A 14,051-nucleotide genomic window follows, 5' to 3' on the forward strand; every position below is an offset into this window, starting at 1 on the left:
AGTGAATAATTATTGATATATGACATATATTAGTTTTAAAAGGAAAAAAATAGTGAGGATTAACCACAAACAGACACGTATCACAATTATTTTACTTTAATAAAATAGTTATAACAAAATAGTTAGATAGGATTAGCACTTAGGGCGGACGGGGCGGTGCGTAGTGGCCTCCCCGTCACGCGTGATGAGCTATCCTACACCGCCGCCGCTCCCCTGGTCACAGCGCAAATAGGTAGTTTGCGTGATGGCCATCACGCTTGGTGGGGGTGATTTCCAAGAAAAATAGTCGTTGAGGGGGGGGGTCAATCTAGCCGTTGGAATTGAAAAATAAAAAAAAAAACATTAAAACCAAACACAATAAAAACATTATAAATATATATTCAAAACATACACAAATCCAACTCAAAATATTCTATTACACACACCATTTTTAACATATCAAATGGAGGGTTCTAAGAAACGTGGGTCGGGTGCAAAGAAAACCTAAACCCGACCAAAGGTTCAACAAAATCTAGGCGAACCGACGAGATTTCGCTTACAAGACGAACACGACACAAACCAACCTTCCGAACAACAACCTTATTATCCCCAACCTTTTCAACCATCCCAAAACCAACAACAACCTTCCCAACAACAACGTTATTATCAACCGTCCCAAAACCAATCGTATCAAAACCGACCTTTTAATCCCCCTTTTTCTACCCAAAATTACCAAAATAATTCTTTTCAAACTTTTGGATCTCAACCGTCTCAAATGTTTGGCTCTCAACCGTCTCAATTGTTTGGCTCTCAACCGTCTCAAATGTCCGTTGATCCTCTAGACAATATCGATGTTATACATCAATTTGCAAGTGCTTTTCGTCACGATGTGCAAACTTTGGATGATGAATCCGAGGATGAGCAGCCGCATCAAAGAGGTGCTCGGCGTTGGTTGGCCGATGAGGAGGTCGCCTTGACCAAGGCTTATTTACATTGCTCCGAATCAAAAAAACGCTAAAACCAACAAAAAAAAGATGCGTTATGGAAACGTATTAAAGAACATTTCTCGCAACTTCCCGGCGCAACCGAACGAAACAAGGATCAAATGATCGGCAAGTGGGGAGATTTGAATCGAAAAATGTCAAAATTTAACGCTTGTTACGTCCAAGAGGTAACTATTTTAGTTTATTTATTTTATAATCTAGTACTTTATTTTTACAATTTGTTATAAATACATTTTTTCTAAATGTTTTGTAGACCCGAACTCCACAAAGCGGAGCGAGCGAGGCGACTATGATAACGAACGCTTTGCACGAATATGTCTCAGTTTACAAATGTAAGGATTTTCCCCACTTGGATGCGTGGCAGATTGCGAGATGTCACACGAAGTGGGTACCGATTCCGTTGGTCGATTTGAACGGACCAACGGCTCCAAGGAAGAAAGGATCTTGTTTAAAAAGATCAAAAACTTGCGAGTTCGGGGACTACACGACGTCTACCGGCAGACTTGTCATGCAATATGCCGAACACGAACTTGAACGAAGAACCCGAAGACAATCCCGACGAAGAGATACCCACACCCACACGGCCGAATCGCAAGAAAAGTGGGGAACCGTCAAGACTTGGAAAGGAAGCGGTGGCTGAAAACTTCGCCGAATACAAGTCGGCTAAGATGGAGGAAATGGCCGAGACGAAGGAGCGAAAGAAAGATGCTCATATTTTAAAAATGAAGCATGAGGAGACGCATATCAACCATTTGAATGAAAAACAAAAAAACGCCGATCTAACTTTCCTCCTACAACCGCATGACCATCTTGATGAACCCATTAAATTGCTCCTACTTCAACGAAAACGCGAGATATGCGAAAAGTGGGGTTGGGAAGGGCCGTAGGTTTTTTTTTTGTCGGTTTTTTTAATTTAGTTGTCTTTGTTTAATGTAATCTTGTTTTAGTTTTTAGTTAATGTAAAATATTGTTTTCTTTTTATTTAATTTAGTATTTATTAAAAAAAAACCATCACACACCATCACACCATACCACAACCCCTAGTAAAAAACCATCACATGTGATAGATTTTGGGGTTGGTAATGTGACACCATTTGATTGGGTGAGGTGTGTGATGAGTGATCACACCACATCCACCACCCCTCCCCCCTTACCTCAACACGTTTTTAGTATTTATTATCATCGAAAGATATACTTTTCAAACGTGTCGCATTTATGCAATGAACAACAGTTATCATTTGAGTTTTTAATTGCATGATTGTTAACTATTCTATTATATACTTGTTAAATCAACCAACAATATTTATAATGATATTATAACTGATTTGTTTATTTCTAAAGCGACTTGTCACACCAGTTTCTAAAGAATATTAGGTATGACATATGCAGGTGTGCTGGGTATATTTTGATACGATATGTTACATTAGGTAGTTGAGGGTAGTCACATATAAGATATAACTATTAATCCTATTTTTACCTTATTATTATTATTATTATTATTATTATTATTATATGAATTTGAATGCACCATAGTCTATATATGTCTCAAAATCTAAGATTCCAACCCCCCCCCCCCCCTTCAATCTCTTTGTTACTCTTGTTACACTTGTAAGGGTGTTGGACGCAGGAAATGAGAAGAAAAAATGACGTGACACATTTTTTCGGTAAACACTGCCTATAATTGATTAAAAAAAAACGTCATTGACAACAATTTTCATTTTATAACTTTAACCCTACAAGTGCATTATTTTTAACTAACTACAAAATATATGTTTTGTAAAGAAAATTAAATTCTAGAATAATTGTTAAAAAAAATCCAAAACAAATATAGAAAAAAAGTAATATATTAGGTCATTCAAACGAGCCGAGCCCATTTAAGGTCAAGTTCGCCTTGTTTCAAGCTCTACTTTTAAAACTTGAAATCAGCTCCTGATTATATATATATATATATATATATATATATATATATAACATAGCATATATTATTTGTTTATTTTATCATATTTATATAGAACAAAAATATTTCTTAAGCATATAATATCTAAATAAAAATGTTTATAAATACAGACCCGTTTAATTTAGGTTACTCGAACTCAATAAGTGAAATTTAGGCTTATTTATCACAGATTTTCAATCCCACTTCAGCTCATTTAAACTCGATTCGATCCAAACTTTTAGTGAACCAAATTCGAGCATTCTTTTACTGACTAGACGCCGATTGATCGTCAGTTTTCACCCTGCCGTTTGAATAACAATCACTACAACACTGAGTCTATACCCAATATAATATTATATTAACTCATTATTTGTTTTTGGGCATCAATCAATATAGATGATGTTACAAATGAGTGGTTCAATTTTTATATAGAAACACAAACAAACATATTCTTGGCCAGTTTATTATCTATCTATCTAACCAACCCCAAAGGCCCAAAAAACAATAGATAAAAGTAGGCATGTTCAAAACGGTTTGGGACTAGGAACCGGAACTGGTTCCTAACCGGTTCCTATATTCAAAACCCCCTTTTAAACCGGTTCCAAGCTCGAACCGGTTAGGGAACCGAACCGGTTCTCCCACCCTCGGACCCCTAACCTATCTAACCGGTTCTTACCGGTTCCTAACCCGGTTCCTGTGCCGTAACCGGTTCCAATCGGTTACAGTGTAAATTTTTTTTTTTCGTTTTTTGTTTGCGATTTGGATTCTAAACTACAATTCGTATTTGTATAACATGAAAAATAAAAAAAACAATTAACATAAAAATAAACAATTAACTGATGAAGAAAAGACAACCACTGAAGATGTTTGCCACTGAAGATAACTACTGAAGGTTGCCACTGAAGACAACTACTGAAGGTTGCCACTGATGACAAGTTGACAACTACTGAAGGTTGCCACTGATGATAACTACTGAAGGTTGCCACTGATGACAACTACTGAAGGTTGCCACTGATCACAACTACTGAAGACTGCCACTGATGAGGAATACTCATCAGTGGGAACAGTCATCAGTTGAATCAGTGGGAAAGCTGCCACTGATGACAACTACTGAAGGTTGCCACTGATGAGGAATACTCATCTGTAGGAACATTCATCAGTTGCGACTTCTTCCTCGGAATTACTTGTAGAAATGCCTTCTTGTTCGTCGTGCACTCGAACATCAAGTGGTGTTTCATCTTCGAGAGTGGTTACGTGTTGAATACGATCGATTGAGTCCAAGTGATCCTTTAAGCAAATGCACATCTCCGCCGACTCCGAATTTAGTCTTGTTCTTCTCACCGATATTACCCTGCCACTAAGAGAAAAAGCGGATTCCGAAGCTACCGTAGAAGCTTGGACGGTTAGTAAATCACGGGCCATGGTGGCAAGAATCGGAAACTCGGTTTCCTTTACCTTCCACCAAGCTAAAACATCAAAAGTGCCATATTCCTTTTCGGATAAACCGGTAGAGTAATCATTTGCACTATACCTTCCTAGTTCGCTTGAAGGGGTGTTACCCCTTTGTTTTTTAGCCGTTACGTTGCGAACGGTGTTCATAAGGCTAATCATGGGATCTCGTACTCTAGTAGCACTTGAACTTGATGAAGACCCACCCCCCCCCCCCCCCCCGGCATAGGCATGTGTATGTTTGACCCATATTTATTTAAATAAAAGTTATACATAAATTTAAAATTCAAGTTAAAATCATTTTTTGCCTCTGTTGAAAAGTTTGGGTCAACTTTATGCATATCTAAGGCTGAAAAAGTTTCGTCTATCACACATTCAACCCTCGTAACATTTAACATTGGGTTTAAAGCGGCGGCGCAAGTAAAAACCGGTAGTAATTCAAGAAAGTATTTTTTTAATTTAAACTTCATTGGTAATATGATGTTTGAAAACATTGGACTTTTATTTTCAAATTCTTTAAGATTGTTAACGATTAAAAATAACTCCGAAAGAACCAAGGGACTTGTCGGATAATACGTTCCCGATAGTTTCGTAGTTGATGTTTTAAAAACTTCAAGAAAAGTCGATAAGTCATTGATAATTTCCCATTTCTCATTTGAAAAGGGGATTGCCAAATCATTCTCGGCAAGACTAGAATGAAACATTTGTAAAGTTTCTCTTTGTTTCAAAGCACTTTGAAACATTATGCAAGTGGAATTCCATCGATGAGGTACATCCCAATTAGCTCCCAAAGCTTTTCTTCCCGTATCTTTACAAAATTTTCTATATTCCATTTGTCTTTTTTTACTTTTCTTAAAAACTTCATGTATCATTAGTCTAAAATCGTTTATAACCGATGTAACCTCATCCGAAGCAAGTCCGTCTTGCACGATTAAATTAATGATATGTGCAACACACATTGAGTGAAAAAATACACCATTGCAAATCGGCGTATATTTTAATTTTAATTTATCAACCGCCGATGTATTATTCGACGCGTTATCAAATGCCATTGAAAATATTTTATTTTTTAGTTTATAAGTTTTTATAACATAATCTAAAATTTCAAACAAATTATCTCCCGTATGTGGATACTCAAAGAGTTCGAAAGCAATGGTGCGTTTCATCATTTCCCACGATGACGGGTCTACCCAATGAGCGGTGACACAAAGATAAGATTCGGGTAGACCATGTGGAGCCGACCAAACATCACTAGTTAAGTTTATTCCCGTATTTATATTTTCAAAATATGCAATTAGTACCTCTTTGGCCTTCTTCCACAATTTTAAACAATAACGTTTAAGAGTATGACGACTTACGTGAGTGTATTGTGGTTGAAGCGTATCTCGAATCATGGCGGTTAAGCGAGGGTTTTCGAAGTGGCTAAACGGCAAAGCTTCTTGAATCACAAACTTCGCCATACGATCTTGAACTCGATCAATTTGGTATGTAAATATTCCGCCTTCACTATCCATTTGCGTTTGTTGCGAATCGACGTTCTTTTTCAACGCCTTGCAACACGGTTTTTCGATGTGTTTCTTCAAATTTGAATTCGAAAGTGGGTTTAAATAAATCCCACAAAACTTGCACCGAGCCTTCAATGAATGGTCACTCAATTCAACCAAATCCCAATTGCACCAAATCTCTTGATTACGATTATGAGGTACAATACGAACGAAACTTGGTTCGGCGTTGGAACCTTGACCAACCGATGATTGTGAGGCAGCCATAACAACAAATATGAATATAGAAGAAGAGAAAACAAGAGATTAGAGAACTCAAAACGTTGTAATAGCATTTTTTTGTATTTTTTTACGTTCGGGTTTGCGTTTTGAGTGTTGTGATGAACCCATGACACCAAATACCTATTTATACTAGTAGTGGGGTGCTTGGGGGAGCCAAAAAAACGGCTATTTTTGACCCCAACGGTCAAAAAACGGCCAAAAAAAACGATTTCCAACTGCTATATTCGATCCAACGGCTAGAACCGGTTAGGAACCGGTTCCGGATGGTTCGGTTCCAGAACCGGTTCCTGGGTTCCGGTTCCTACCCGCCCCCACTCAGAAATGCAAGAACCGGTCACGGATCATCGGGTTGAATCAGATAGGATCCGGTTCCTACAAAAAACGAATAGGAACCGGTTCGGGTCCACCGGTTCGGTTCTAGGAACCGGTTTCGTTGAACATCTCTGGATAAAAGGACTCTTTCTCACCCCAAATAATAATAATAAATAATTATATTATTTTCAACTTTCCACAACACACACAGAGAAAGAGAGAGAAAAATGGCGATGGCGATGGCGAATCTGGCTCGACGGAAGACAACGAGTCTGTTGAATTTGACCTCCTCCGATGCACTCCGGTATTCGTTTTCTCTTTCGTCTACTCTTTCCAGAGGCTTTGCGTCTTCTGGATCTGATGAGAACGACGTCGTTGTTATCGGCGGCGGACCTGGCGGATACGTGGCGGCGATTAAGGCGGCTCAGCTAGGCCTCAAAACTACCTGTATTGAGAAGCGTGGTGCTCTTGGTGGCACTTGTCTTAACGTCGGCTGTATTCCGTCTAAGGTCACCCTTCATTTCTCTTCTTAGATCTCTTATTTTTCCATTCATAATTGACGCTTACGCTCTTCTGTTTGGATGCCTGCTCAATATAAATAAATAATTATTTGGTTGATTGATTGTGAAGGATTATTATTTAGGCATATGTTATGCTGATGAGCATGCATATTAATCACGATTCGATTCTTTGTTTTTGTTAAAACTGACCCTTATCTGGTAGTTTGAGTTTGTTTCTATTGAGAATGGGTGCTGCTCTTTAGTTTGATCATGCTTCATAATTCACTCTTATATCTGTAATGCTTAATACTACAAATATCTGTAAATTGATCTAAAGTGTGAAAATAAATGAGCTTAATGTATTTACAAATATTTTATTTTATTTATCAACTTCTACACTTCGGTATGGTCATCGGTGTATGCGATTTTGATTTATGACTTGCTCTTATTTGGACGTTGGAGGTATTTCTGATGTTACATTTTGTTATTTCTTATAACTTTATGCAACAACTATCAGGTTTACATTCTTTTGTTGTTCTGGAAACTTGTTATGAGATTACAAGTTATTTGTGCAGAAGTGGTAAATTTGTCTCTCCTCTATCTTGTTCACAATGACAATTTGCACAAGTCTTTTATATGATAGTTTTATACTCCTGACTTTGGTTCTGTAAGGGTCTGTTTTTGTGCTATGTTTTATTAAACCAATGGTTACATGTTCCTTATCATGACATCATTCTTTTTAGTAAAACATGGATTTAATCTTCAGGCACTTCTCCATTCATCTCACATGTACCACGAGGCCAAACACCGATTTGCAAAGCACGGTGTGAAGTTTGATAACGTTGAGATTGATGTTGCAGCCATGATGGGCCAAAAAGACAAAGCTGTTTCAACTTTAACCAAAGGTATTGAAGGCCTTTTCAAGAAAAACAAAGTCACCTATGTTAAAGGCCACGGGAAATTAGTCTCGCCTTCCGAAGTCTCAGTTGACACCATTGACGGTGACACCACCGTAGTCAAAGGCAAGAATATTATTATTGCCACCGGGTCTGATGTCAAAGGTCTACCTGGAATTACAATCGATGAGAAGCGGATCGTATCATCAACCGGAGCATTAGCTCTAACCGAGGTCCCAAAAAGGTTAATTGTTATTGGAGCTGGTTACATCGGTTTGGAAATGGGCTCGGTGTGGTCTCGTCTTGGGTCAGAGGTCACTGTTGTGGAATTCGCACCCGACATCGTCCCATCAATGGACGGTGAGATTCGTAAGCAGTTTCAACGCTCGCTCGAGAAGCAACAAATGAAGTTTAAGCTCAAAACGAAAGTCGTGGCAGTTGACACATCAACAGATGTCGTGAAACTAACGCTCGAGCCCTCGGCTGGAGGTGAGCAAACTGTGCTCGAGGCGGACGTGGTTCTTGTTTCTGCTGGCCGTTCCCCGTACACATCCGGGCTCGGTTTGGAAACCATCGGCATCGAAACTGACAAAATTGGTCGGATCCCAGTGGACTCAAAATTTTCAACGAACGTGAAGGGTGTTTTCGCGATTGGTGATGTCATCCCTGGCCCGATGCTGGCCCACAAAGCCGAAGAAGACGGGATCGCGTGCGTTGAGTTCATTGCAGGCAAAGAAGGACATGTGGATTATGATAAGGTACCGGGTGTTTGCTACACGCATCCCGAGGTGGCATCGGTTGGGAAAACCGAGGAGCAAGTGAAGGAACTCGGGATTGCGTATATTGTGGGGAAATTCCCGATGTTGGGGAACAGTCGGGCGAAGTCGATTGATGATGCGGAAGGGTTGGTGAAGATAATAACCGAGAAGGAGACGGATAAGGTTGTTGGTGTGCATATCATGTGTTCAAATGCAGGTGAGCTTATTCATGAGGCGGCTTTGGCTTTAACGTACGGTGCATCAAGTGAGGATATCGCGCGTACGTGTCACGCGCATCCGACTTTGAGTGAGGCTGTGAAGGAGGCTGCAATGGCAGCTTATGATAAGGCTATTCATATATAGGCCAACAAGTTGTTATTTTTGGTTATGGTTTTGCATTGGATTTGAATGTTGGGTCCAAGGTTTCTTTGATTTGCTACACTTGATATTGAACTGGTGAGCTGTTTACTTATTGTGCATCTTATAACAGATGTATACTCGTGTTGAACTTTTTAACTTTTGTTGATGCACAAAACACTTTTTTCATTGTGTTTTAAGGGTTTGTGTTCATACTCTTTATCAATAATTTAGAACATATCCAGAGTCAATAGGGTATGTAGTTCTTTATTCAACTTGTCTTGATTCTATCGGTGTAACCGAGAGCTCAAACTCGGATTTCAATCTATACATTTAACACTCGAGCTTGGCTTGTAAGTAATTTTTTTAATTTTTTAAGCTCGGTCACGCTCATCTCTTTATTATTTAATTATATGTTCCTGTAAATCTATAATATTTTAGCATGTATTATATCTATTTATTACATTAAATAACAATTATATAAACAATAGGCTTGTTTAGTCTTACCGAGCGGGCTTGAAAAGTGATTCTTGGGCTCTAACTTGTTTAAGTTAGGATCGATTCAAACTTTTAGCGAGCCAAACTCGAGTAGCTCACGAGCGGCTTGGCTCATTTACACCCTTTTAAAAAGGCTTACCCGGTGCCTACATTTGTGTAGGAGACTCGTTTACATACCTGAAGATTAGGGATGTCATTTTATTCGCAACCCGAAACTCGACCCGAATAACTATTGACCCAAACCCGAAAGTACCTGAACCCATGAAACCCGAACCCGAATCTAATGAACCAGAGTACAACCCGAACTAATATGAGTCGAGTAGAGTACTTTTTAATAGGTTTCGAGTAAACCCGAGTAACCCGTTTGACTAAGTATTCTATGCAATTATCATATCTCCCGTCTTAGCATATTCAATAAATATTTCTACGTATCAAATTCCTTTTCTATGTCGTATATTTCGTTCCGATTCCAACGCCATCCATCGGTTACTATTCCAACATTCATAAATTCCAAAGATTAGATATGACTATGTATTCAATCAATAGATCGGTTTTTCGGGCTTAGTTCATCAGTCGAGCGGTTATTCATTCCATCAATCGAACTGTTCTTCAGACTCTTTCGATTGGATTATGTGGTTTGTTATTTGCTTATATAAGTTATAAGACATATTTGCTTGAATTTTAGCGCGCACACACACACACACACACATATATATATATAGGGAGAGAATCATGAGAGAACTCCATTTTATGGAGAGAACTAGAGAACTACTAAGTTAAGAGGGTAAATATGTAAAACATCTCAAACTATATTTTTCCTCAAATATTGTTTCCTTTATCACGATTCCTTCCCTTATCAGTATATCTCCTTCCCCTGTTCAATCTCAATCCATCGATGATGCCCAGATCAATTAATTGAATCGTCCTAATCTAATTGAAATCGAGCTCCATTGATCACGCACACAGTTCATCCCGTTATTCCTAACATGTTGATCGAGTGTATTGTTAGGTTAAATTCGTTTTACTACCTTAGATTCAATTATAATCTTGTTTTTGCTTTTGTTTATTCAGAAATCGGCGTCTGGAAGCATTGTTGCATTTAATGGTGCATTGTCGGTTCAATTGAACGATTCTATGTCAAATACCTTTGTTACAGCAACAAACGGTTACGACTATGCTGAAATAACCGACTCTATATCAGAATCTCGTGTCAATAAATCAAGTGTTTCATGTTCAGTGTCATCCGGCGATGGTGCTTCAAGCTATTGTGTCCAAACCGATAATAATATGCAATCTGTTGGTGTTGAACATTGAGGTAACATATTGACTTTATGGATCTGCATACACACCTAATATTCAATGCATAAATGATATATATTACGTATGTGTTTTATATTGCATATACGTATTATAGCACCTTTTACCCATATTATGCAATACACATGTGCACTATACATGTTAACACTCTGTCTTACATGACGTGTTATCTAAATGTTAACACTATGCAACATTTGTTACAGTCACGTAACACGTCTTAAATGTTAATGTATTTGTAATAATATATTCAACCTTATATAGGATGTGTGTCGAGTATTGTTTACCATACACCAAACGGAACAACATACTGGAAACCTAAAGTGCCTGAAGAATTTGTGCCTGTCAAAGACATGGAGTTTGAAACGTGGGACGATGCTGTCAATATGTCTAACACGTATGCTGACAAATCTGGGTTTTCAATGCGTTTAAGCACTATTAAACGAGTCAAGAGTTCGGTAACACACAGATACATGCTTTGTACTCGAGCCGGAAAACCGAAATTCCAAGATTTTGATTCAATTAACACAAACTTTGCTTCGACCTCGCGTCGCAGCAGCTCCAAGGCCGTGTGTTGCAATGCCCGCCTAAGATTGAAACCCGTTCCAAACACCATGAGATTCAAGATATATGATTTTGTTGATATTCATACCCATGAGCTAATTGGACCGAACGCTATGGAGTTTACAAAGAAACGACGAAAAATTGGTTATTCTGAACGCAATTTCATTCACAAACTAAGTTTAAACAAAATTGGTCCAAACATTGCGCATAACTTGCAATGTTCGTTAAAGGGCGGATCTCACAACGTCAATGGCACTAAAACTGATTTCCAAAATGCAACCAGGGATGTCCGCCTCTTTATTTCTGACAGAGATACGCAAATGATCGTTGCCAAATTTCTCGTTCGATCAACTTGCCAAATTTCTCGTTTGCAAATGATTGTGGACACAAAGTTGTTGGAAGTGAACTCCGGTATATATTTTGGGTTGACGATGTTTCAAAATGCAACTATGATGCATTCGGGGAGGTTTTAGGTTTTTATGCAACCTACAGTACCAATAAGTAAGTGATCGATACACAGATGCATTACACGTATATATTTATGATGTTAACCATTTTTAACTGCACATTGTACTACCGTCACACCTGTTTGATACCAACATTCCACACACGTGTTTTTTATACGTGTTTTATGTATGCATTTTGTGTAACATATTTTTTTTCTTTTTTTTTGTAATTATATGACAGATACGGCATGATATTTGTACCATTTACTGGCGTGGATCATCATAAGAAGTGTGTGACATTTGGTGCTGGTCTAATATATGACGAAACTATCGAGTCGTACAAGTGGTTACTCGACAAGTTTCTTAAAACACATAAAAAACAGCCCAAACTCGTTTTAACCGATCAAGATGCCACGGTTAAACAAGCTGTTCGTGCTGTGTTTGACCAGTCAATTCACCGACTTTGCATGTGGCACATTGTTAAGAAGATACCATTAAAGGTACAATTATTTTAATTTTTGTTTTAATTTTTTATTTTTGTTATATATGATGCACATATGTAACGCTCGTGCAATTTTTAACAGATTTCGGGTGACTTATTAGCAAATACAGATTTGCGAGTTTCCATACATAAACTGGTGTGGAACTTGTTTATAACACCTTCTACATCTGAAGAGCAGTGAAAATTGCTTATTGATGACCTTAATTTGAGTGATCATCATTGGCTTACCGAGATTTATGCAATTAGGGAGCAATGGGTCCCTTGTTATTTCAGATAAATACAATGGTGTTGCCTTATGAAAACCACATCGAGATGTGAAAGCTCAAATTCTCTTTTTAAGGTCAACACCAGTCATGCCAACACGCTTGTCCAGTTTCTATTATGTTTTGGCACTGCTCTTGATAGACAACGAAAAACTCAACTCGAGCTTGACATTGAAACTAGTACAACGACACCAAAAATGCCCGAAAAACTGCCTTTGGAGATACACGCGTCCAAGATATATACACGCAAAATATTCCTGGAGGTTTAAAAGGAAATTACAGAGGAATGAGGCAGTGTTATATTACAAGTTCTTCAGAAATAGACGGCGTTAAAAAATTCAACATTGCACATACCAACAAAAGATTCAAAGTAGTCAACAATTATGTGGTAAGTTTGTTTATGTTTTCTGTTATTTTTATGTTTACATGTTAACGCTTACATTCATCGGCATTCACCTTATTTTTCATGTTACATTTTTTGTTGGTTAAAATACGTAGGTCGACTTTAATGCACATGATACAACTGTTTCTTGCTCGTGCATGGGGTTCACGCGTGTTGGATATCTGTGCAGACATGCTTTTTGCGTGTTTAGGTACACCCAGGTCGAATTGATACCTGGCAAATACCTGCCTGCTCGGTGGATGAGAAACGTGCTTCCGGACAGGGTTCATGACATCTCGAACAGATATTCGGCTGAAGATGACGAGGAGTCCGTTATTAGATGCAACATGTTTGAATTGTTAACCGAATGTGCTGACCGGCTGAGACACAAACCGGATTGCCTCAATTCCCTCCTTGTCCAGCTTAAAGATATAAAAGACAAGGTGTTTAAAGAGTTCCCGTCTGAGCCACCTTATAACAGTAAACGCTCGATTATAAGCGAGCTTGTTGGACAGCCCGGCACGGTTGATGTGACTATCAAGCCACCGACTGGTATTAGAAATAAGGGGTCGGGTACTAAACGTCAAGTCGGCGTGGTTGAAAAACTGCTGAAAAATTGTAACAAAAACCCAAGGCTGTGTCACAAATGCAACAAATACGTGATCGATCATGACTCCCGTAACTGTGAAAAGGTCAAAGCTGCCAAAGAAGCCGCCGCCGCCGCCGCCGCTGTTTTAGCTGATGCTGCTGTTGCCAAGTCAACCACCGATCGTTTCGTAAACCGTTATGCCACACGGTCCAAACGTGTTGCTTCTACTTGATTTTATGCATTTAATATTACATGCATGCTTTATTTTATGCACTTTATGTTACATACGCGCATTGCATTGTTATATATTCAATAAGCGCGTCTCATGTTTTCGTATTAGACGATTATGAATTTTAATAAAATTTGAAATGACTGCTGGTACAGCCCAATGAAACTTATGTTTGTGTAATACAGATTAATATTTTGATTTTTATACTTGCGTTTAAACCGTTTTAGACGGGTGCAGTTGCGTGGTATATATCGTTTGCGCATGTGTTTTGACCGGTGCATTATCATTT

General features: G+C 38.4%; 2 protein-coding genes across 2 annotated transcripts; both read left to right on the forward strand.

Moving 5' to 3' along the window:
* Window positions 1-6,682: 6,682 nt before the first annotated feature.
* LOC143603471 (dihydrolipoyl dehydrogenase, mitochondrial-like) lies at window positions 6,683-9,176 on the forward strand. Its single transcript, XM_077080253.1, has 2 exons — window positions 6,683-6,973; window positions 7,731-9,176. The coding sequence occupies exons 1-2, from the start codon at window positions 6,692-6,694 to the stop codon at window positions 8,979-8,981; spliced, it is 1,533 nt and encodes a 510-aa protein (XP_076936368.1). The 5' UTR covers window positions 6,683-6,691; the 3' UTR covers window positions 8,982-9,176.
* A 1,772-nt stretch (window positions 9,177-10,948) lies between these two features.
* Window positions 10,949-13,765, forward strand: LOC143603472 (protein FAR1-RELATED SEQUENCE 5-like). Its single transcript, XM_077080254.1, has 4 exons — window positions 10,949-10,997; window positions 11,052-11,817; window positions 12,039-12,297; window positions 13,061-13,765. Exons 1-4 carry the CDS (start codon window positions 10,949-10,951, stop codon window positions 13,763-13,765), a joined length of 1,779 nt encoding a protein of 592 aa, XP_076936369.1.
* Window positions 13,766-14,051: the final 286 nt, after the last annotated feature.

This window comes from Bidens hawaiensis, unplaced genomic scaffold, assembly GCF_021521415.1.
Source record: "Bidens hawaiensis isolate Kalapana, Puna unplaced genomic scaffold, B.hawaiensis_p1.1 tig00062013_1, whole genome shotgun sequence".
In the NCBI taxonomy this organism is placed as follows: Eukaryota; Viridiplantae; Streptophyta; class Magnoliopsida; order Asterales; family Asteraceae; genus Bidens; species Bidens hawaiensis.